General features: G+C 31.0%; 2 protein-coding genes across 33 annotated transcripts in view; both read left to right on the forward strand.

Moving 5' to 3' along the window:
* The window catches only part of LOC139520995 (serine-rich adhesin for platelets-like), a 30,444-nt gene extending 21,459 nt beyond the window's left edge, over nt 1-8,985 (forward strand). For both annotated transcript variants that reach the window (XM_071314125.1, XM_071314133.1), the window contains exon 9: nt 4,428-8,985. In XM_071314125.1, the coding sequence (XP_071170226.1) occupies nt 4,428-6,675 (2,248 nt within the window). In that variant the 3' untranslated portion in view covers nt 6,676-8,985. The remainder of the gene's footprint in view (nt 1-4,427) is intronic.
* Nucleotides 8,986-12,788: 3,803 nt separating this feature from the next.
* LOC139521003 (uncharacterized) overlaps nt 12,789-26,475 on the forward strand; it is a 33,808-nt gene continuing 20,121 nt past the window's right edge. For 20 of the 31 annotated variants that reach the window (XR_011663994.1, XR_011663992.1, XM_071314174.1 and 17 more), the window contains exons 1-5: nt 12,789-12,869; nt 16,953-17,777; nt 21,945-21,983; nt 24,101-24,187; nt 25,879-25,923. Coding sequence is in view for 28 of the 31 variants with exons in the window: in XM_071314174.1 (XP_071170275.1) it covers nt 17,003-17,777; nt 21,945-21,983; nt 24,101-24,187; nt 25,879-25,923 (946 nt within the window). In the remaining 3 variants the exon portion in view is untranslated. The remainder of the gene's footprint in view (nt 12,870-16,952; nt 17,778-21,944; nt 21,984-24,100; nt 24,188-25,878; nt 25,924-26,475) is intronic. The other 11 variants (XR_011664000.1, XM_071314287.1, XM_071314331.1 and 8 more) reach the window with 2 other exon arrangements.

A 26,475-nucleotide genomic window follows, 5' to 3' on the forward strand; every position in this document is an offset into this window, starting at 1 on the left:
CAGTTGTGTAACAAAATCGGACACAATCAATCTAGAAACCTGATGAGCAAGTTGTGTTTACATAGGTTAATGTTAGATTTGTAAAACTCAAAAGGTTTAGAAATCATATGGTCACTCTAACTGCAGCATGGATAAAACAGTAGACAAGTAATTAACCTATATTTCCTTACAAAATATTTATTGATATTGTGATATTTTATTAGGGAGAGGCATAATAAACAGCACACATGATAAAAACATTGGACTAAATTTCAAGAACTAAAAGCACAGACAAAAGAATTGAGTTGTTTATTTAAAGTGTACAAATATGTAATACTGTGGAATCATTATTTTTCATTGTGTACCAATTTAATTGATTTCATGTGTACCAATTTCACTGTGCTTAAACGGCTGTGGGTAACTTAAGTTACCCACAGCCCAAGATGGCGGACCCTAAACTCGTTGATATTTAATTCATACAAAATGTACCTTTTGCGACGTTTTTCATGCAGAATGTAAATATTTATAGGATTATTGAATAAAGAAATAACTAACAATTACCATAAATTTGTTAATATAGAGTTCACTAAAGCGCAAGGCCAACTTAAAAAAATGCATAAGACGTCCGTAACTTTTTTATCGAAACTAAGCAGACTGTCCGTAACTTTATTTTCAGATGTGGGTAACTTTTGATTTAAAATTTTAGGAATTATAATTTCAACAATTAGAAGACAATTAACATCATATTTGTAACCTTCGCGGCCGTTTATACTACTCATTCACCACCAAATGTGATTTTATTAACGCATCATACTTACACCACAGAAGTTTTATGTGGGGTTTGTGGAACTCCATCCTGGTTCTGGTTTGAACTTTTATTTACTGATGTGCGTCTTATCGACGTTTTTCGCTTGTCAGACCAAGGCTTTTCCATACTCTTTACTGTTTTGAGTTTAATTATATGTTTGAGGTTAACCTTCACCTCTGTTTCTTTCTATGTGTATTTTGATGAATACTCTTTGACGCGGCTCGGTATTTATACATCCCACCAGTTAGTTATAGTGTTATGATTTTTTTAATATGTTTCCAGTATGTTTTTTTTTCTCTCTTTGTATGTTATCAGGCGTTGTTAGACTATTAAATTACCCTGTTGTCCTACGTAGTTATTTATATTTTTATATACTATGTCGAATAGTTACACTATGTTGACTGCTCTTTTCCTTTTATTGTCACTGACTTTTACCTATTGTGTCTTTTAGTTTTATTCAGTTTAATGAGATTTAATGCAACTTGCATACAAATGAAATATGCAGCTAGCTGTAAAACTAGGTTTATTCATTTATACAAAATGTCCTTTTTTTAAAGTTTTCCCATTTACTGTAAATCTTGGCCAGGGTGCCGCAATATCACCGTCCGCAACGTCTCAGTGTGTCCAGATTGACACCCCTTTTATTTTACTGTCAATGCTGATGGGATTTGTTTTTGTGGGGATGAGAGAAAAGTGTTTTTGGCTTTTTCAAAAAGACGGAAAAAGTTTGTGCACTTAAGTTTCGTATAGTCTATCCACTGCATGCCTGGGCAATTTGGGTTCCCCTCCAAAATCCCGGATTCACGCTACCCTTGTCGTTGCTGGCAGAAAATCAGTAAGTGTATACATGCTACATGTATGTGTAAAAAATACTTGTGTAGTGTACTTGTTCAAAAATAAAAACGAACAATGATGTTTCAACAGTTTATCTGCTATGATCGGAAACAAACCTCCGAACTAGGCGATTCGGGTACCCCGACGTTATACAAAATGAGACCCGAGTTTTGCGGATTTATCGTGATTTTTTTCATATTTTTCCCAATTTTGTCTTCCATCGATACAATGAATTATATCATACTAGATATCTACTACGTTTTGTGAATAAGTATTCGATGCAATCTCTATCATCAGTTTAAACATTACATCCGCGTATGTCGATTCTTTGAAAGTTACGGACATCTCTATTGGTATGATGAAAAAAGTTACGGACAAGTTGTTTTGAAGTTACGGACAGCCTAAGTGTTTTTTAAAATCGTTCTGTGATCGTTTATTTTGTAGAATTTAATCACCTTTCCAGTTTAGGGGTTTCCCTAAACGATTAATACAACTTTTAAATTCAGTTGTTTAATTGATGCATTCGTGGTATTGTTATTCTATAGAAGAAAAGTATCTAACCGACGCAAGGCGGCTCCATCTTGGGCTGTGGGTAACTTAAGTTACCCACAGCCGTTTAAGCACAGTGAATTTAATTGATTTCATTGTGTACCAATTTAATTGATTTCATTGTGTACCCATTGTGTACCAAATTAATTGATTTCATTGTGTACCAAATTAATTGATTTCATTGTGTACCAATTTAATTGATTTCATTGTGTACCCATTGTGTACCAAATTAATTGATTTCATTGTGTACCAAATTAATTGATTTCATGTGTACAGTTTAACCACTTACCGTTGTTCAATGTTCAATGGATTACAAATTTTTGTGTAGGAAAATATGCAGACTGTTAAAACCATAACATAATATATTGACAAAAATGCAAGTGTTCCTCAATCTACGAAAAGTTTATATCCATGATAATATATGAAGCCACCTAGTAGTTTTTTTTTAAAGAGAAAAAGCTTGACACGTTTACAAAGTTATGACATTAACTCTTATGACATGGGCTATTCATTAGGCTATTCATTAGGAAACAAAATCTGTCACCTTTTTTTTCTTTAAATGCTGTAAATTCAGAAATTAATGCAATATTTTAAATGTGACTGAGTATTGCAATACAAGAATTCACATTCTTATATTTGATAGTTATATCTGCATATATATATAATAACCATACATTGTCTCGAAATATCAATGTTATTTGTACAAGGCTTAGAAACAGGTAGAAAGCGAGGCTGTGCCGAGCATTTCTACCTGTTTCGAGCCGAGTACAAATAACAGATTGATATTTCGAGACAATGTATGGTTATTCTTTATATACTGCAACTCTTATAACTGTTCAAAATGAAGTATTTAGGGTAAAAACCGTCATTCTTTAATAGTCAGCGGACAACGTAAAATTGCTGCGAACCTGTATGTTTTATCGACGTCATAAATAAAACTCTACGGAAACACATTGTCAACGTCATAAACAAGGTGATATACGGTCAGTGACTGTATATCACATATGAATATACAGTGAATGCAATTTGACTGCTCAAATAGCACAGCTGCAGTATATTTCTTGATATTGCAATAATTATCTGGCATTTTTATTCTTTAAAAAAATTTTTTTTTAAAAAATGACAACAATAAACACAATGAATGAAAGCAACAATTTCTGAATTTACAGTATTAATATTCTCTCTGAATTTCAGGGCAAACATGCATGCTGAAACTGTAATAAAACATATTTTTCTTGAATAGATGACCAAATGCTCATAGTAGGTGAATACATCATTATATGAACCATTAATTACTTGTATATCACTCCAAAGAACCAAAATTTGACAGATCAGTAATGATGTTTACATTGTCAGAAGTTTGACATAAAATAAGTGGGGTATACGTATCAAGATGCAATTTTGACATAAAACTTGCAGAATATGAAAACATAGCACTATGTACACTGTATAGTGCTGTGGTGCTCTAAAGGCATTTGGAGAACACTTGTTATCCATCAAAATCATTGATTCTTCATTATAACTGAAATCGTTAGTTGACTCCTTATTGGAGTTACTGCCCTTATCAAAATTTTGTACTTATTAGTTATTAATTGCTAAGATAATGACCATTGTTATGTCAAAATGGACTTGTTTTAGAGGGAGTATATATAGTAGGTTATCTAGTTATCTGCACATTGGTATGATTAATTATCAGCACTTCAAACATTATGTAGTGACTTAGCAGGGTGATATAAGCTCAGAGAAACACAATAATTAGTTCAACATGGACGTCATGACTTTAAAAAGCAGAGATGTAATGCAAATAATGATAATGACTACTGTAATTCAGAAATTATGGCAAGCATTTTTATTGTGATTTTGTCATTTTAGACAAAAAAGCGATTTCAATTTTTGAAATATTGAGAAACATCCTGTTTAATTCATATAAAAATTTCAAAGCATGAGTTAAAGTAATTGCAATTATACCCATTGCATTTATCGCAATATTAAAAACATTGCAATAGTTTCTGAATATACAGTATCAGGGAAGGAAATTCATGTTGCACAGACACATCTATATTATCCTGATTTTACAACGATTAATATAATGTGATTGAGCACTAGAGTGAAGATTAACAAACTTATAAGCCTTGATTTCAGTAAAAAATATGACATTTTTGTTGCTAGGAAAAACTAGAAGCTTCGAGTTTTAATAAAGTTGGCTTGTGCTTTTAGTTGAGCAGATTCTCAATTGTGTAATTTTATGTATTTGTAGATCCAAAGGACCAGAAAAGGCAAAAACAACATCTAAAAACCAACAGAAGGAAGCATCTAGGACAAAAAATATTGTATCTAAAAGATTGACACAAAATTGTGATGAAAAGAGGAATGATAAGACGTCAGGGGTTAATGATGTGGAAACAAAGCAAGCAATTGTGGAACAAAAAAGTAAAAAAAGCGGAGAAAAACAGGCTGTGAAGGAGAAAAATGAAAAGAATAAGAATAGGAAAGGAAAAAGTGATAGTTTGAAGATAGAGAAGAAAAATAAAGGAACGTTGTGTAAATCACCAGGTGGGGAGTCTCAGTTTCAAAATAGTTTTATGTCGTATATAGGATCAAACAGTTCATCCAGGCGTGATAAATTATCACAAAAGAAATTGCCATTTAAATGGGAACTAGATGATGAAGAAACTGACAGCAGTAAACATTCCCAAATGAAAACATACGAAAAAAAGTCTGGTCGGTACATTGAATCAAAACCTAGTAAACAGCCGAAGTCTGGTGAATGTAGTGAGTCTAAATCTAGTTCACCCTTGGACATAAGTACTGAAAATTTAACCGTGGATAAAAGTACTGAAAATTCAACCATGGATGAAAGTACTGAATCAAGTAAAAGTCCGACCGTGGACAAAAGTGCTGAATCTAGAAAAAGTTCAAAGGTGGATAAAAATACTGAATCTAGCAAAAGTTCAACGGTGGCTAAAAGCACTGAATCTAGTAAAAGTTCAACGGTGACTAAAAGTACTGAATCTAGCAAAAGTTCGAAGGTGGATAAAAATACTGAATCTAGCAAAAGTTCAAAGGTGAATAAAAGTACTGAATCTAGCAAAAGTTCAACGGTGGCTAAAAGTACTGAATCAAGCAAAAGTTCAACCGTGGCTAAAAGTACTGAATCTAGCAAAAGTTCAAAGGTGAATAAAAGTACTGAATCTAGCAAAAGTTCAACAGTGGCTAAAAGTACTGAATCTAGCAAAAGTTCAACGGTGGCTAAAAGTACTGAATCTAGCAAAAGTTCATATACGAAAAGCAGTGAAAATGTGAAATCTAAAGAAAGCATGGATACCAATGCTGACAGTGATACTCAGATCTCTGATAAGTCAGAATGTGTAAATGTTTGTACCAATGAAAAATCAGAGAAACAAGTTCAACACAAATCAGATTCTCTGTCAAAAAAACAAACTTCTAAACCAAGTCGAAGTAGCAAGTCTTCTAACTCTAAGGGGAACAATAAAAACAACACAAAATCTACTAGGAAGAAATCTGCCAAACCTAAATCAGATAAGGAATATTTGGATAGCAAGAGTAAGAGAACTTCTCCATCATCTTCAAACAGTTCTAGTGACAAATCATGTGCGGGTAAAGATTCTGTAGAGGGAAAACACACAGATACAAACTTTGAAATACATTTTGAGAAATTTGTATCTACAGCATTAAATACTGACATTGATTTGGAGGAGAGCAAATCTCAGAAAAGTGATAAGGAATCTGTGAAGTTAGATAAAGGGAAAAAATGTGGTGTTAATAAAGGACAGAAACACTTTACTGAACTATCATCAGTTGTCTCTAAATCCGGTGAAAAGAAAATTGTTAAAATGGAAACTAAATCTGTGTCTTCTACTCTTGATCGGGGTGTTGCTTCAACAACCGATTCTGTCAAAAGTAGGCCTGCTTTTCGTGGATTTTCATCAAGTGCTGGACATTTTTTGAAAAATCGTATAGCCAGATACAATTTACCATCACCGCCAAGGAAGAGATATTCTTCAAAGGCGCCCTTTGTTGTTCCTAAGATTACAACAAATAAGAAACTCATTCCTATTTCTGAGTTTAGTGTTGTTGACAGTCAGGAGGCTAAAGATAAAGAAAGTTCTGACTCTAAATCAGACACCAAATCTTCCTCTTCTACTCATCACAAACTTGTTCCTGTTGATGCTCATCGTATAAGACATATGTACCATGGTGGTAAAGTCTGGCAAATTGGACAAGGCTCCGTATCTTCCACACATTTATCAAGTCCCACAAAGCGTCAGCAGTCAAATTGTCAAAACAACAAGGCATTAAATATTGAAGAAGCAAAAAACACTGAAACGATGAATGTTAATGACGATGGTCAGAAAGAGGTTAAATCATCTGAGCAGGGGGATGAAAAAGACGGTGAAAAACATAATCGATGGAAATCAGAGAAAAGATCGGCACCAACTGATGACAATGTAGAGAGTAAACGAACGAGAAGTTCTCCGACATAACATATTAGGAAGTAGTACATTGGATTTCCACATCTTTTTTTTAAGCAGATAGGAAGATGTTTGAGCAACTTTATCATAAATGTATTAAAAAATTGTGTGCCATTTTATGTTTCTTAGAATGAGTATTATTTAATTCCTTGTCCATTTTGTCATATATCATATATATTGTACCAAGGGAGACACATTATTAGAAATGGGTTACCTACTCAGAGAAGCAATTTTATTTTTATCACTTGTGCATTGTGTTTCTAAAAGTAGTCTTAGTCACTAAGCTGGAAATTTTGGTTAATTGGGTATCATGCAAAGTAACAGCCTTTAATCATAGAGGACTATTTAATCAAGTTAGGAAATTTTTAGGAAAAAGTAAAATCATAAGGGTGTTCTAAATGTTAACAAGTCTATTTTCAGTTTATGGGTTTAATGAAGTTTTTCATAAGTGACGTCACATGTGTTCAAAATGTTAACAAGTCTAGTTTTTGTTTATGTGGTTATTATGTTTAGAAAAATAACTTTATAGCAATAACTAAAACATCAGATTTTTAAAGATTTATTTATGCTTTGCTGCTTAGTTTTTGTGTCTAAAGTGAAATAAAACATTCATAAATGATTCCTCGCTTGAGCTTAAACATGCCCTTTTTTGTTTCAATTCATCAAAATATGTACAATACAATTACAAATGTACTTCAATTTACATTAATCATTTTACATACAACTATTTTTTTGTGTTTTGTAGTGTACATATTTTTACAACCCATTATACAGGTGATTCTTTTATACTTGCTTTGTGTCTCTGTATTTTATTTTTATAACAGAAATTTTGGTGTAAACTTCACTTGTCTTTTGAAGCAACATAATAACCATAATCTATCTTAAAAATAATTATATTTTTTTTTTTATATTCAGATATTTTCTTTAATAGACAACAGTAAGATGTCATTTTAAAATTTATTTGGTTAATTTTTAAACTGATTTTTTTTGGAAAGCATAAATCTATTCTTAAGTTTTCATATAAACTGTATATTTGTATGTGGGAAATAATTGGTCTCTTCATGTTCTACTGATGGCGGGAAAAGAATTTTTTAATTAAATGAAATATCGACAACATCAAAAATATTACCATTTGTAGATTAGAATTATTTTTTTTTAAATCTTGTACTACATTTTGTGGTGATTTTTATAAGGCATTGTTAACTGCTTATACAAAGCAGAATTTCATAATTTGCTTTGCCTCCTATGCATAAGTTAGAGCAGTGTAAAAGCAAAACAATTGTAGCATCTAACTGAAAATAATGGTACATAAACATAATAAAAGAAAAACCAATCAGCAAATCATTTTATAAAGTTTTCAGGAATTTTGAATAGGGAAAAGTTTTATGTAAATAAACATTTAATTGATAAATTATTTATGTACAGTAATGCCACTTTGTTTTATTGACTGTTCCATATTATACATTGTAAGTACTCATATATTCATTGAGATTGAGTGTGTTTTATAGTTAATGATTCGTGATAGATAAACATGAGATGATACAGGCCAGAGATAGCCAATAAATTAATTGGTCCTCTATTGGAAAGCTGTGAAATTGTGTGATAGAATAATACTGAACTTAAACTAGTGTAGTTTTAAAAATTGTTGAAATAAATGATTTTGCATAATCATTTAATGTCATGCCTTTTATTTACTTGTTATGTCTGAACTATGTCTTTGATGGTTGATAATGAATATTCCCCCAAATAAACTCTTTAAATAGTTTGTGTTCCTAGAGCCACAAATTTTATAATTAACAAGATTTGATATCTGCAAAGACTGTGTCTACAGCAACTTTATTCTCATGAGATATCATAACCATAAACTAAATATTGCTATTTTTCAATTAATATAAATTTCCAAAGAATTGTTTTCCTTCTCTTTCAGCATCTGACCATAAGAATACTTACCTCTTAAAACAATTTTTCTGAAAGTGTAACATGAAGTATTTCAACATATTAAATCAATGATAGGGTTAATATTTTTTTCACAATATTTTTTTTTTATAGGAGGGGAGTTAAGAAGTTATCTGTATATTCTTTTGATAATTGTATGTTTTTTGGGAGGTATTTTTATAGGTAAGATATGTGATGCTGGTTTCCTGTTTCCATGATCATGCATGAATATTTATCTTGATAAAATAATTGTTACCATATTAGACTTGTATATATCAAATGTAAAGATTGTTGTTTCTTGTTGGTACGGATGAGTTGATGCATCTCATTTTAAAGTCATTTGCATTGGTTTATTCATCATGCAAACTAAATAAATTTAATAACTAACTTATTTGTTTTTTTGAATTCCATGCAACTGATGTATCTTACAACCAACAGTCACTGTACAATCATCAGTAGAGATCTGTGTTGACACTATTATCCAGTGACCACCAAACTTCAACAATGAGCAATGTTATGTTCTGCTAGGGAAAATGTCCATAGAAATATTGATATCATGACTAACAGGCTTGAACTGCATTAAAGGACCATTGGTGGCCTTCAACTGTTATCTGCTCTTTTGTAGGGTTATTGTCTCTCTGACACATTCCCCATTTCCATTCTCAATTTTATTGTTTATAAATGTTAACAAACAGATTATCAAAATAAGGATTGTATTTTCCACTGGCATATATCTGACTCCTCGTTAGGTTTTAGTCTTGTATAGGAGACTTTGGAATTACTATCTGGCAGCAGAGTAAACTATTTGTATAAAGCTTCATATTTAAGATGTAAGAAGATGCCTTGTATGCAAATACCTTATGATGGGAAGTTTCAGTCTCTCATGTGTCCTTTTTCATTGGCCTTATTTCAATGGTTCAGCGACTGCCTTACAAGAAATCGTAGTTATTTGTCATGTGAATTTCTCACTAATTATGAGTAATAGGATAATAATATGGTATTTTAGGTTCCTTGCAAATAATGTAAGAAGTAGGTCAACTTTATTTAGGGTATGGAATAATTGTTAGGTGTATATGTCTGCCTTGCAGATATCAACCGTCTTAACCTTATTTTCAAGGTTTGATTGTCAATGTTAGGTTACAGTAGTGATTCCCTCTTCTAAAAGACAGGGCGAAAGATACCAAAGGACCAGTCATACTCAGAATGAAAAATAAAATGACCAGACCAAGGCTAAAAAAGAAAAACAGACAAACAACAGTACACAACACACAACATAGAAAACTAAAGACTAAGTAACACAAACCCCACCAAAAACTGGAGACTGGAGGTGATCTCGGGTGCCCCGGAAGGGTAAGGCTTAGATACCATAAGCAATAGGTCAACTGAATTTTCGGCTCTCCCTTGACACCATTTGCGAGTATGGTCTTGAGGAAACAATGATAGTCCGGCGGAAGGGGACGATAAATGGCTGACCCGTGTTAAGAGAGAGACATATCTCTTGCACGTTAAAGGCAACTTGTTTCTCAATCCACTATAAATAAATATGTTTAAACTAATAGGTCAACTATATCTAATGAATGAAATGATTGTATGGTGTATACATCTGTCTGGCAGGTATTATCTGACCTTGACCTCATGTTCATAGTTAATTAATAAATGACAAGTTTTCCTGGTTAAGTATGTTTATTAGATTCTACAAGCTATGTAGATCAACTATATTTGGTGAATGGAAAGATTGTGAGGTGAATATGTCTTTCTGGCAGGCATCATCTGATCTTGACTTCATTTCATGGTTCATTGATCAGATTAAGTTTTTTATGTATATTAAGCAATACGTACACTGTATCTGGTACCACACCTTCTTATCCTACAATACAAAACTGAACACTGTAAATACTTTTATAACAATCTAAAGCACTCCTGCACCCAAATGACAACCTACAATACAAAACTGAACACTGTAAATACTTTTATAACAATCTAAAGCACTCCTGCACCCAAATGACAAAATCAATGTGATGTTATTGATTAGTACAATACAATACAAAATACAATACACAATACTCAATACAAATACAATACACAATACAATACAATAAATACAATATAATACAATACAATACAATATACAAATGTAGACAATTATTCTATTTTCTTCAGTGCTAAAGCTATAGACTATTGCAGTTGGATGAATTAAATAAAAAAGAAGCAAAAAATGTTGATGATGGATAGTTGTCCCATTGTCAATCATATCACACCTTCTGATCCTACAATATATAACTGAACACTATGTAAATTATTTTATAGCACCAGTAATGTAAAGCACTCCTGCACTCAAATGACAGCATCAATGAGATGGATGAACTATCCTTTATTGATTAGCAGAAAATGACAATACAATACAATACAATACAATACAATACAATACAATATACAATACAATATACAATACAATACAATACAATACAATACACAATACAATACAATACAATACAACACAATACAATACAATACAAATACAATTTAATACAATACAATACAACACAATACAATACAACACAATACAATAGAATACAACACAATACAATACAATACAATAAATACAACACAATACAATACCATTCAATACAATACAATACAATACCATGCAATACAATACAATACAATACAATACAATACAATAATATGGGGACGAAGTCCCCAATAACAGTAGAAAATTCAATAAAAAAAAAAATTCGGGAAAATTTCCCGAATTTTTCATTGTACTAATGAACTCAAAATCGTTCAATTTTTTTTATGTCATGTTTTGAAATCCCGGACCTGCGCAGAAATGTATAATATACTTCCTTTTTCCGGTCTCGTTTGTATGAAACTTTGAGTAAAATATATATTTATCAGTCTAGTATAAAATAGGAAGGAACGCGCAATACTTATTTCATTTTTAATAATTCCTTGATATGAAAAAACGTTACCTAATGATAGCGTTTCTTGTTTACATTGCATATGACGTCATAATTTAAATAACGTCACAACTAAAATCCCTAACAACAGAACCAAAATCGGAAACGTTACTGTATTTCCGTGTCTTTTTTTTGACAAATAATTATTTTTTTGTAACTTACATTTTTATATTTGTTAAGAAAAAGAAACGGAAATACCGTAACGTTTCCGATTTTGGTTCTGTTGTTAGGGATTTTAGTTATGACGTTATTTAAGTTATGACGTCATATGCAATGTAAACAAAGAAACGCTATCATCAGGTAACGTTTTTTCATATCAAGGAATTATTAAAAATGAAATTGGTATTGCGCGTTCCTTCCTATTTTATACTAGACTGATAAATATATATTTTAATCAAAGTTTCATACAAACGAGACCGGAAAAAGGAAGTACATTGTACATTTCTGCGCAGGTCCGGGATTTCAAAACATGACATAAAAAAAAATTGAACGATTTTGAGTTCATTAGTACAATGAAAAATTCGGGAAATTTTCCCGAATTTTTTTTTTTATTGAATTTTCTACTGTTAATGGGGACTTCGTCCCCATATAATACAATACAATACAATACAATACACTACAATACAATACAATACAATACAATACATACAATACAATACAATATACAATACACAATACAACACAATACAATACAATACAATACAATACAATACAATACAATACAATAACAATACAATACAATACAATACAATACAATACAATACAATACAATACAATACAATACAATACAATACAATACAATACAATACAATACAATATACAATACACAATATACAATACAATAATTTTTAATCTTCATTGTGAAAGGTATGGACTATTGCTGGTTGTATACCCTTTTTAGCTAGGTACTTTTTGATTTTATAGAAAATGTGTTGGTACTGATTAAACTGACATTAAGCCTGATTTTATTGACAATAATATGATGTAAAAATTGTACAGTGACTGTGATATTGGTGGAAGAAATTGTTATTCATATTGTGAACCAGAATAATCAGTAGAGGGTGTGCCTACATTGGCAGAATTTAAATAACAGATTTACTTTAAAGATCTAACAAGAAGAATGTGATTAACTAGCGGACGAATATCATAGTCTCTCAACGACTGGTCTCAAAAAAAATATCTGAACATGTTTGATCCTCCTTTTATTTTGGAGCACTCCCACTTAAACCCGTATACTGTGTCATGTCCGTCCCGTCCTGTTTCGAGTTGCCAGGTTACGATGTCAACCAAGATGGCGGCGAAAACGAACAGGTACTTCATTTGAAGATTTAATTCAGTTAATGTCTCTACATAGATAAGAATTACACATTAATCATATTTTGTATCCATAGATTTTATGAATTATTTCATCGTTTCTTTCTGAGGCATCTTGACAAAATTTATTACATTTATGTCGAGGGAGCTGTGACTCGTGGGAGTGCATGTTCTCAAATTCAATGCATCACAACAAACCGGGTCAGTGATTTTGTTTCTTTTAATGAACAATTTACAAAAAATTATAACCATACAAGAACGAATAACTCAGATTGGCATTTGATCTAATCAACAAAGGTAAACATTCTGTGTACATAGGAATGTATATGATGCTGTTCAGGTATATGTGCTTAAATAAAAAAAAATATTTTATTTTCTTATACAGTACTGCAGTATTTTAGAATGAATGTTGAGTCCTAAGCAGAATTTATCCTTAACATAAACTTTTACCAATCATACATGTACACCTGTTGTATAGTAGTTGGTGTTTGATGATGTACGTCAGTGGCGGATCCAGGGGGAGAGTTCTGGGGGTTGGAACCCCCCTTTTTTTGAACGATCAATGCATTTGAATGGGGACATATAGTTGGAACCCCCACCCCCTGCTTTGTCCTGGAATGGGAACCCCCCTTTTTAAAATGGCTGGATCTGCCCCTGTACATGGTACATTATTGTTTTTCGATTCTCCTTGTTTAAATAGATTAGACCCTTTGTTTTTCTGTGCTGAATAGTTTAACCAGTGTTCTGGTTTCATAGGTTGAACAGGCCACAGCGCCCACCCTTTTCTATTGATGCCCATGCCTTTTTAATGCCGTTTCTTGGGCGCCCGTCCGTTTTAATTGCGAAAAAAATTAGCAATTTCTGCCTTTGAAATACTGGTTAATTCGTAATTCTTCCATAAAGTGGAAGTTCAGATACCTGTGCAAACTGTCAAATTAAGTGACCCATTTAGTGCATGGCTTCACCTGACAGATTTGGTGTCAAACACATTGTTAATTAGCACCAATTACCTTAACTATAGGTCATAAATAATTTGTGTATTAAGAAAAAAAGAATTTGAGTTACTTATTTTTTTTTATCACCTGTTCACAATATATTCCTTCAATTTATGTTTCTTTTCGTTAAAAGATTTAATAAATACAAAACAAATTGAATGCAAATGCATATATAATAGAACATTATAGTAATTACTTTTACCTGAATTCACTTCAAAAATAAATATTTTGAAAATTATATTTTTCATCTTTGAGTGGGGATAGGACCTTTATTGGGACTCCGGGATCCAGAGTTTTTAAGCTCGTGATTTCGGTATTTTGGGATCCTGGAATTCTTTTTTCGTATTTCGGATGTCGTGATTTGAATTTATTTAAATTTGGGACCTTGGGATTGTATGTTTTTAAGCCGGGGATTTCCGGATCAGGACACCTCCTACCCCCCACCATCGTTACTTCCATTAATTGATCTATCAAGTGCAATGAAGTAAAAATTTAAATAATTAAGGATTCATCTGGTTAAACTACATGTAGTATGTCAGTAAAAAAAACCAGCATAATATAAGTTGAAAGTAAAAAGGTTCCCTAAATATTGAATTTCAGCTGTTAACATGGTTAAAGAGTGTCTCAGCATCATGACCATAGATTTATGAACATCACCATAAAAAAATTGTGCCAAAAGTATTATTTTGAATTCCTCCCTTTTACGTAACTGAAACTTGATTTTACCATAATGGTTAAGTTATATGCTAATTAATCATGAGACTTAAGTCATTACCCTTTTTCAATGATATTAATTTATGCGTAAAATTGCCCTTTTTTTCAATGACATTTACACGTTAAAAATTGCCCTTTTTCTGACTAGTACCCTGCCCTTTTCAAATCCTCACTATATCACTGTTAATACTAGTCATTTTGGGACCCTTTATTCTTTCTGTTTCGTGGGAGTCAAGGCTCTGTGTTGAAGGCCATACTTTTGACATTTTTAAAACTTCTTTACACTAAATACTTTTAAGTTTTTACACAATATCACTTGGATGGAGAGTTGTTGAATTGGCACTCATACAATAAAGCTCTTCTTATTTATATTGTCAAAATCATATGTTTTCGTATATCACATGAATTCCTACTATGCATGTGGTTTTTCAAAGGAAATTGTGACGTTAAATACATTCTTATTTATGTTAAAAAAGCATAAAAAAACCATTAGGGGAGGCTATCTTAATAAATGTTCACCTGGACTTATCCCATTTATCAGTAATATTCCCGCTATTATAAGAGGATTTTCTGTTTTTACTGATGGATGGCATGGCTAGCTCAACAAAAGGCAGATGCTTTTTTGACACAGATAATTTTAGTGATAAAAGCAGTACAAACTGATCTTTTTATACATGTATGTTAATTTTGAATAAATGCTTAAAGATACATACAGGGATATATGATACTTATCCCCGGCTTAGTATATTTCTAGGATTTTGATTGGTTAACGCACGTCGTTACAAAACCCATAGCCCCTGAGTGTTGCTAACCCATATCCCCGGACGTTGCTACCCATTACATCGGGGAAATTCACACGCGTTTTCCTTAGTTCCATGGTTGTTCCTTATGAAATATCGAATTCTGTAGATTATCCATGATGTCTGTATAATTAGATACTTAATCCACTAACGATTTTATCTTATTATGTCGATTATTTGCACTCATTTTAGTAAACCCATCACTATTCTGCCACATTGTCTATGGATAGGACTACTGACCTAGCTACGCAAATGACCCATGTTGACGTCACACCATCTATGATCATGATGTAACTCTCACAACTTTGAGCACCAAATTCAACCCATTTCACTTTCTCTGTCTTTAGATTAAAAACTTCTTATATTTGTCTACCTGTAGGGTTCTACCAAAGGGTAGAACCCTACACAATGTTAAAAATATGTCAAAATCCTAAATTTCAATAAAAGATATTTGAAAAATGAAAAAAACGTTACTTTCACGTTCAACTTTGTGGTGGAATTTCTCTAAAAATCGCCAGATTTAGACTAAGACCGGGGATAAATTCATTATCTATGTTCATATATCCGTAGATATGGATATTTTAACACCCTTCAGTGCCCTGTACACCCTTCGGCTCCGCCTCAGGGGGTTAAAATATCCATATCTACGGATATGAACGTACATAATGTAGATAACTTATAATGTACATGTATTGCCAAATTTCAATTCAGATGTTTCAATTACATTTTGTTAAGAATCTACTTCTAGCAGTTTGATACATGAGGCAGCTGACATGATGGTCTAGATCACTATATAGATGGGGTTTCTGAAAAGAAAATAAGCTACAATACACGTAAAATAATTGATAAAAAAAAAAAAATTACTGTAGATAAAACTGAATCAAAATTTATAGAGAATAGAAATTAATGGGCTGCTTATCTACATTGTATACAGAATAGATAAAAATGTTCAAAACATTTGAAGAATTTAGAAATGAAGACCCTCAACTATACTTCCATACCTATTACAGTATATATATTAATGTATGCTGAATTCAAGAAACCTTTTTATAAAATTCATAATGCTATTCGATTACTTGATACTAAACCAAGGCCCATTTTCACAAGATTATTTCCAAATTTATAGCTTATAAAGTCAAATGCTTGAAAAATGTGGTTACCTACATGACCTATCTTTTATACCTCTACTGACTTATTAGATGTTTGACAACCTGATTATTCAGATATCTTCCGGTACTATATCCCATTTTACCATTGATCTATTGTTAAGTATTTGTCAACATTCAAATTCATTTTATAATGAAAAGAACATTTAACTCTTGTCAGTTTTATACTGTCTGTGTACATAGTAATTTTTTGACTTCTTATCTAATGTTCTGACAATAAAAGTTTATATAAGATCATAAATAAAGGATTACATTGTCAATTTTTAATTTCAGATCATGGAGTTTGTTAGAACTTGTGAATTTAAAACAACCATGCACTTCTGTTGTGTTTAGAATTGATCGCATATGAATGATTTTTTAATATTATATAAACTAAAGTAAAAATTAAACCATTTTTGTTGATAGATATGGCTGAGGGATAAGCTTGGCAAGCAAGTAACCTATGGATTACAAGAATGGCAGCAAATGATGTGCTTTACAATGAAAAAGAAATCTATTTCTTTCAACAAGAGGTGAAAAGGAAGATACCAAAACGTTGTCGTAAGGCACCAGAGGAGTTACCAGAAGCTTTACGATTTGCACATCCAAATCCTAAAGTAGCTGCCTACTTAGCTAGCAAGAACAGGGAAGCTTTAAAACACCAGGAACAAGATCCATTTGGCGATGGATTGGGAAAGAAAAGCTTGCTGCCAAATATTAACCAGTCAGTCACAAACATTAAAAATCGATTGGATAGTGCCTTGTCAAATGATGAGGACTCACAAAAATATTTATTCGAAGACACTAAAAGTACATCATATACTATTCTTCAGCAGTTAGCCAAATATTTATATTCTTATGATGATATTGCTGATCATGTTCCAAAAAGTTTGGAATATCAGTTGATGTCAACATGGAAAGAATTGACTAACGATGTAATTTATGTACAGAGGGAATGGCAGACGGTGGAAATTAAAGAACAGTATTTTAATTCACTGCGGGATACTCATAGTGATGACGAAGACGATGATGTCCTTGGCGGTAGAACTTCAGTGTTAGATAAATCTTCAAAACCAAAAGTGAAAAAAATATCAAACCGACCTCTTATACCAGAAATAATTGAAGATGATTCAAAGGGAGATAATAGAATGCCAAAAAGAAGCGATAGTCGAATGTCAACTCAGTCAGTAGCAAGAAGTAAACTAGAAGTACGAGCAGGAGGTAGAGCATCAAGGGATCATAGAGGGTCAAGTAGGTCACATTAATAACCCTTTCTTTCAACATTCATTATTCATTTTTTTCATTTTAATTTTTTCGAGACCCAGATAATACTAATATTATAAAGTATCATGTGTAAATCAGTAAGAAATATACTTCCCTGGCATGGCCAACACATTCTAGATTCTGTAATATCTGTTTTATTTAGATGTTTAATAGACCCATGGATCTCTCAGATGTTCCAAGACATCTCATAAAATTATTATAAATGTGAATTTAAATTCAATCATTACTTAACACTAGACCCTATTTTTAAGGGTGCTTTATGCTTGTGCAAAATAAAAGGTCTGACACAAACTCACAATTCATTTATAATTCTTTTACCATTTTGTCAATTTGTATCATTCAAAGAATGTATCATTCCTTCCAACAATGAATTGTTGGTTCTTAAGTTTACATAAAAAGTTAAAATATATAATGTTCATTTGTACCCATGTTTGCTATAAATTGTCTATTTTAGGGTAAATGAAATGTACCTCATCCTGAATTCTTATTCCATAGATTTACTAACAAATGCATGGATTCTATATATATATAGATATATATCATATATTTACAGATAGTATTCAAGTGATAAAACTTTTTTTTAAATAAGGTCCTGTAAACCTATTTGTATTATAGTTTAGCAGATTGATTTGTATATTATTAATTTCTTGTGTAGTTTTTGGACTCTTTTATAAAACTGATATTGACTTTAACAGAGTCAAACAATCTGGTTTCCTGGACACAATTGAAGAGTCATTACAAGCAAACACTTAAAACTGGTACAATATCTTGTGTTGAATTGGTTGTTCCGATAATGTCTTATCGCTATGTAAATCACACACAATCCATACATGTTAAATGAATTTATTTGCCAACCTACTTCAGATATCCTATACTCGTAAGAGTTGTTAAGTATTAAATGGAAAAATCAATAATTAAACCTCAATTGTAAATAGAAAAGTTTTCTAATGCTTTAATGGGTATTCTTTTGTTCCCTTCTTCATGCATTGTGAAAGGATAACACGTTATTAGATATAATTTAAAATGGAAATCAATTAAAAATACAAAATCTTATTCCGTTGGGCATATATTAATTGATAATGGCTAATTTATTATACGTCCAGTAGTAATTAACAAATGCTTTGATCTGAAAATATAAATGCAATTTAAACTATATGGTAAAAGGTAAATGCATTTAAATAGTTAATGGTGTTTTAATCACTTAATGCAGTTAGGAACTTTTAACTTAAACTGATTTAATTTTGAATAAGCTATTAGATCATTAAACTTACTATAGTCAATTCCAGAGCAGCTTAACATACTTATTTCTAATACATGTACTGTTATGAAAGTGTCTGTTCGTATAATGAAGACTGTAAGACATAATCTTTCAATCAGTTTAATTAAGGTCTGCAGGAGCTGGCTTGTCAGTATAATGTAACTGCTAGTAGTCCTTTGTTATTTATGTATCATTGTCATTTTGCTTAGTTTCTTTTGTTAGCTATTCTGAGATCAAACTTGGACATTTTTTCAACTGAATTTTACTGTGCATATTGCTGTGTTTCTTTATTCTCTATTGGCTAGAGGTATAGGCGGAGGGTTGAGATCTCACAAAACATGTTCAACCCCTCTGCCTTTTTTGTACATACATTTTGTAGTCAGTAGCCTCTGGCCTTTGTTATATTAGTCTTGTGAGGACCTCCTCCAATTAGGGATTTTCTGTCTGTGTTAAACACCCATTCATGGCCTTCGATTGTTGTATGCTCTTTGGTCGGGTTGTTGTCTCTTTGGCATATTCCCTATTTCCATTCTCAATTTTATACCTGGAACTTCACTAGTTAGGACTTATTAAATATAATTGCCGTGCAGATACATGTAAAATTTGTATTATGAGTTAAGGTCAAATGTATCAACTATGTTGCTAAGATTGTGGATCTGAAAAGCTGAGCCTCTCCGAAACTGCATCAAATTCATTGAACCATGATGTATTCAGAAAAGTTGTGAGCAAAAAGTTGTTTCTTTTACAAACAAATGTATGTGAAATTTTGCACTATGTAATAAATTTCTCTTGAATATTATTTATTTGTGCACAGTGAATTTATATTCCATTTAAGTGATTCGGTCCCAAACTGGTTAAGTATTGCCCAACTTTGATAAACAATTTATATATATATATATATATATAAGAAATTGCATGCCTTGCACTTAAAAGCCAAAAACAGAAATAGATATAATATATTTGTAACTATTGTACTACAATGTACTATGATATTTTGAATTACATGCAAGTTGAACGTTACATAGGGTGATTTGATTAAATTAAATGCTGCTGGTTTACCTTTAAGTAAAATGTAGCATTACAAACCTGAAATAACTTTTATTTTTCATGTCTTATTCCTTCTTAAGTATTGATTTGTATGCTTTAATCCAATTTTATACAATTTTTATTTACAACATTGAGTATCAGAATATCAGAAGTTTTACATTTAATATAATCTGTTAGAAAGTCTGACTAATGCTTTTTTTTATAAGGTATTAATTTGATGTTAGGATCAATAGTAAATTCAATTCAAACAATAAATCAATGTTTGGCGTGTCAACAAGTTAGGATGTTAGGACTCGTGACGTTAGGCCTCCCGCCACAAATTTTACACTTCATCAAGAACTGAACAAGTTTGAGACCCTACATATTGAATTGACTGAATGACTAAATAGTTTAATACAATATCTCATTGATCTTGATTTTTAAATTTGATGTAATTAGGAGTAAATGACACGCTATAAAATATATAATACACGCTATAAAATATATAATAGATGGTCTGTTACTTGTTTCTGTAAAACAGTGAACAAAGATTTCATAATTTGTATAGGTTAAATTAACTAATTTGGTTATGTTTCTGTTCAATTATTAAAGCGCTTGTTATTTAAGTTTCATAATAAAACCTTAAATAAGCTGTAAACTTTCAAATTTGATTTCTAAATATATTATGTCAGAAAAAATAGATTAAGACTAAAATCGTTACATCTTTATGTAATATTTTTAGCATATTATAGAATTGTTATGACCACACATATTAAACAGATATGATATTTAATGTAAGATTATTTGGAATTAGTTAATACAACATATACATGTATACCTTATAAGGACTGTAAACACCACTGGTTAGGAAAGTGAATAAACATTTGATATTCAAGAGTCAAATCTAAAGGAAAACACTTTCCCAATTCTATAAACTGTATAATTACCAAAAATACTTCTGTATTATAAAGTTCAGATGTATCATAATACAGGTCTAGAGGTAACATTTAATTAAAGTGAATGACTATTATTTTTGGAAAGGACTCTTAAAACATTTTTCCTTTCATCACTGACAAACATATTGCAAGGGACTAATAAAGGATTTATAGGTCTCCTGAAGCTGATGTAGTATATGTGATAAAACTGGAAATGCTTTACACTAAATCCATTGGATGTGTACTGATAATGTGATTGATGTTTGAGTCTTAGATGCACATGTTTTTTTTTATTAGTTGTTAATGGCTTTGAACTACAATGTAGCTGTTAGTAACTATGAGTCCTCTCTCACAAATCTGTACTTAGTGTCTATTGTTGTGGGAATATATAAGCACCTTGCCAGGTTCACTCTGTGTTTTTGTAAGATTCTATTTCTATTTCAGTATATACATCTGATGAGTTAAAACTTTTTCAACTGTGTTTAAGTTTGTTCTTCTGTTGTACTGTTATACCACTGTCAAAAACTATTCATTTTGGGGCCTTTTATAGCTGACTATGGGTATGGATTTTGCTCATTGTTGAAGGCCATACAGTGACCCATAGTTGTTAATTTCTATATCATTTTGTTTCTTTTTCGAGATTTGTCTCATTGACAATCATACCACATTTTCTTATTTTTATTTTACTTTTGATAATTTGTATTGCAACAGTACAAATCATCCTGTGCCTCTTGTATTAAACTATTTAGTCATTCAGTCAATTCAATATGTAGGGTCTCAAACTTGTTCAGTTCTTGATGAAGTTTAAAATTTGTGGCGGGAGGACTAACGTCATGATTCCTAACATCACCATTGCTTTAATGTGATAATGAACAATTATGTTGTCAAATAAGATTGTGTTTTTGTTTTCTATAGGAATATCTCCTAATCAGCCGATATATAAACCTAGAAAGGGTAAAACAAATATTTATAAATCTGCATCATTGCACTGCAGATTGCATGTGTCCTGCACTTAATAGTGAAATTATTAGTTTGTTGTGATTTCAAGTCAAATTTTATAAGCATGGTAACTAGGTTTGCTTTTAGGTCTGGGTACACTTGATATTTTTGTTTTATTAATGCAGTAATTTAGGCATTAAAGGTAACATATTTTTTTAGTCAAATAAAATGCAAACAATGTATGAGGGAAACATAAATGCACATTCACAGGTTAAAGTATTATAGTCAAAATTCATTGTGCATTGTATATATTGCATTATAAAAATATAATGCTTTGTGTGTTAAGTACATAAAGTTGCTGGAAGATTTGTAAGGCATTCAGTATTTGTCAGGAAACATGACAGGAAAATATTGCAGATATTTTTTATCTCCTTTCCTGGTCCATCAAGAATTTTTCATGCTCCCCTGTTTTTATTTGTTGTTTTTTTTTTTGCTGCTCAGCATACTATGTTAAAGTATACAGCTATTAAGAGCAAGAGCAAAGACTATTGTTCTCATACTCAGAATGATGGGTCCAAAAAGGATGGCATGTCTTCTTTTGGACTGTAACCAGATGAGCTAGAATATTAATTTGATTTAGAAATCAGCATTATTGGTTGAGTATAAAGCAGAGTCTAGTCTTATAACTTCAACATTTCATTATCTAGAATAATATAAATGTGACTGTGAAATTCATTTGATGTTATATAGCAATCAACCAATCAATCTTCAAGTATACATTTATTTTTTGTGTCATTTCTAGATAAACTGCCAGGTAATAAAAAAAAGATATTTTGTTTCAAAAACATAACGAAATTTGAATGCATGAAGTGAAGTTAACATCATCGCTACACATGATCATGGTCAACAAAGTATTCTATTAAGAGTCAGACAAAAAACTGGATTACTCAGACTGCATGTTCAACTGTAGTTTGTAGAAATATCTTTTAATCTTAATCATATAGATTTTAAAACCAATTAAATGAAAAATAAAGAAAAGTCATGTTAGCCTAGTTAAAATAAACAAAAGTACTGTTACACAAAAATTCTATTTTCACATTTATTTATATATTGTGATTATATTTTTATTGTAATTTATATAGACATATTAATGATTATAAATAGTTTATATTTATAAACATGTTATATACTTAGTTATTACATGTATCTTGTGTTATATAATTACTTATTAGAACTTTAAAATGCATGAGTAGCCTTTGTGTTGTCATTTAATGCCTCTTTCTTTCTCATATGTCTCTTTTTACAGGACAAAATTTGATAATGTTTGGAAACTTTAAGTGAAATAATATTAAATTTATAGCTAACATCTTCATTTTAAGGATTCAAATTTACACATGTATCCTGCAGTTACTCACACCAGTCCAGCATACTATCGTAAAAAATAGATATTGTCATGTATACGTAAATAGCATTGAAATACAATTTTGTTTAGGGGCCAGTTGAAGGACGCCTCCGGGTGCGGGAATTTCTCGCTACATTGAAGACCTGTTGGTGACCTTCTGCTGTTGTTTATTCCTATGGTCGGGTTGTTGTCTCTTTGGCACATTCCCCATTTCCATTCTCAATTTTATTTTAAATCAGCGTTAAGGTTGCTAAGATTTTTTTATGAATATTTTGATGAAAGTAAAAGGATTTTTTAAGTTTTGAAGTTACTGTTATTTGCACTTTGGCTTTTTTGCACTTCTGTAAAAATTTATCAATGAGTATGCATATGAGGCATTAAAATGATTTAAAAATGTAGTTTTAAAAGCTGTACATTGATTAAGTAGCATGAATTTTTATTATTTTCGTGGATCATTTATATCATTGCTGGAGTTTTAGGAATTTCATGCTTTTATTTTCATGCTTTTTTTCAATTGCTTGGCAACTTTCATTAGATTTGCAAAAAGTTTGATTCAATAATAGTTTTATTGGCTGTTTTTTCATAATATATTAAATTAACTGGCCGCCTTTAAAAAAAAGTAAAGTTTAACTATCCACGAAACTAGAACAATTCATTATACCACTTTGCATGTTTATTTGAATATAATGCTTATAATAATTAGATTTTTTCTCCTCCTCTCCACTTACAGTCGCTGGATTACGCTCACCAAATATCAGAAAGGGATTGCACGATGATGCTTATTCCAATATTGCAGAAACGCCATCTGATCCAAGATGTGAGTTGTCAAAATGTTTTAATTATGATTCACAAAAATGATAATTTTGATATCTATCTGACTTAATGAGTAAGCCGTTTGATAGGTTACGATAAGTATACTTCTTTATACCCATATATATTATCCTCGACTTAATTATTCTATTAATCAGATTGATCTTTAGTACTAACAACTAACTAACAACCATCTAACATTTAATAGTTATGCTGGTATGAGAACCTTAATATATAAAATATGTTATTTAATTTCAGATCAGCAAACACCTTTCTCCATTATCCTACATAACTGCAGCTGTCTTTTGAATCAAACTAAATTAATATGTAATATTTATACTTGGATGAGGCAGTAATTTTAATAATCTCAATTTTATTTTAATACTTTCCCCCCCAATAATGTGTATTAGATTCAGGGTATAGGATGACCTCTCTTATGATCACTGTTTTAAATCCCCTCTTATCTATACACTTCCTTTTTCCAAAAGTGACTTTTGATATACTTGATCTAGTTTTGGCAAAAGTTAGTTAGTCATTTTATGGTTGGGAGTTAAACTAAGTTTACATAGTCTCTAATAATAATGTCTTTATGGTTAGGGTTTTAACCAAGATATTCTAATTATCTCTACTGCCATCAAATTTCAACTCCTTTACACTTGTAACAATCTTTTAATGGCTTGATATGATAGGCAAATTATGCTTCTTGACTGCAGTTGAAAAAAACCTACATATGACAATAACGTGATAAGAAAAATAATTAATTTAAAACAAGATATCTACACATATTGCTGTTTTTCTTCTAATTGAAGTGCTTTAGTTTAATTGATAAAAATATTGTCTTTTGAAAAAATTTACTGTATTCAGTTTTAAACCTGTTACCTTGTCAAATAACATTTCTTGGAATGAATTAAATTGTTTAACTGGGACAACATCCCTAATGCGCCTCGAAATGAGGAACTCAAAAGTCATGTGTAAAGAAAAAATCTCTGTGTAGTGATATTGGACATGTTTCTATTTTTAACAAATGACTGAACTTAATTATTTGTGGTGATTAGGAAAGTAGAGGAACATAGAATAAATGTGTAAAAACTATGGAGCTATTGAATGTGTTCAAAGTATTAAATTTTCAAAGAACTTATTGTGTTAAAAAGGGGATATTTTACCACAAGGAGCCGCATCACAAAAGGATGTTCGGGGTTTGCAAATTTACGGAAAAAGTAATCTCACTTCGTACCCCGAAAATTTAACCACATATGTGAAAATGTCACAGCTTCGAAACGAGCTATCATACATATCCAAGTTTACGATATGGACTGAGCTACAGGAAAAAACGTTACCATTACCGCCTATGTAAAAACAATTAAAGATATTGAGCCAACTGTGTGACACAGTTATGGGAAGTCAAAGCCCTTTAACACCTTTAACACCTCCTTGATATTATTTTAACTGAATATTTATACACAAATCCTTAAAAAACAGTCAATATATATGTACAAACATTTCCAAGTTAGAAAGTACTGAAAATTGCCTGTTGTAATATTTAAAACAAACATACAATATTTTTGTTTAAACCCTATTTCATTTGCTAAATTAAAGCAAAACAGATAAGATAAGTAACGTTTGGAAAGAAGAAATAAGATTAATATCGCATTGATTGTGACACATGATGATATTCTAATACTTTTCACTATTTTTCAGCAACTGCTTTAGTTACAATTAGTTTTTCATTAAAAGACAAAAAAGGTTTGTGTAACTTATTAGATAGAATATTGTTTTATATTTGTTTATCAAAATGATGAGAATTTACATTTGAATTGAAATAGTGAGATCCATATGTTTATCACCAACAGCAACAAAAGATTAAATATTGGTATACTGTAATTTTATGATATTGATTAAGATTTAAAGTGTTTAAAACTGTTATGAAAATCTTTCTAAGATGTGTTATTGATTCCTGGTATATAGAGTTATCTCCCATCTAGACTTTCACAGTATCCTTGTTAAAGATTTGTTATTGAACTAAAGTATATGAAGTTCTCTCCCATTCTAGGATATTACATTATCTTTAGAAAGAAAATATTTAATAATTTATAAAAAATAAAAAATGTGATATAATCTAATTGCCAATGAGACATATCTCCTTTTGTTTGTTTATTTCAAGAAACATCAGCTTATATTAAGAACAAAATGTGTTTTCTTGCAAGATTTGAAATTAATAAGATATAGGATGTGATGTGAGTGCCAATGAGACAACTCTCCATCTAAATAACAATTTATAAAAGTAAACCATTATAG

The sequence above is a fragment of the Mytilus edulis genome, chromosome 1 (genome assembly GCF_963676685.1).
Source record: "Mytilus edulis chromosome 1, xbMytEdul2.2, whole genome shotgun sequence".
Lineage (NCBI taxonomy): Eukaryota > Metazoa > Mollusca > Bivalvia > Mytilida > Mytilidae > Mytilus > Mytilus edulis.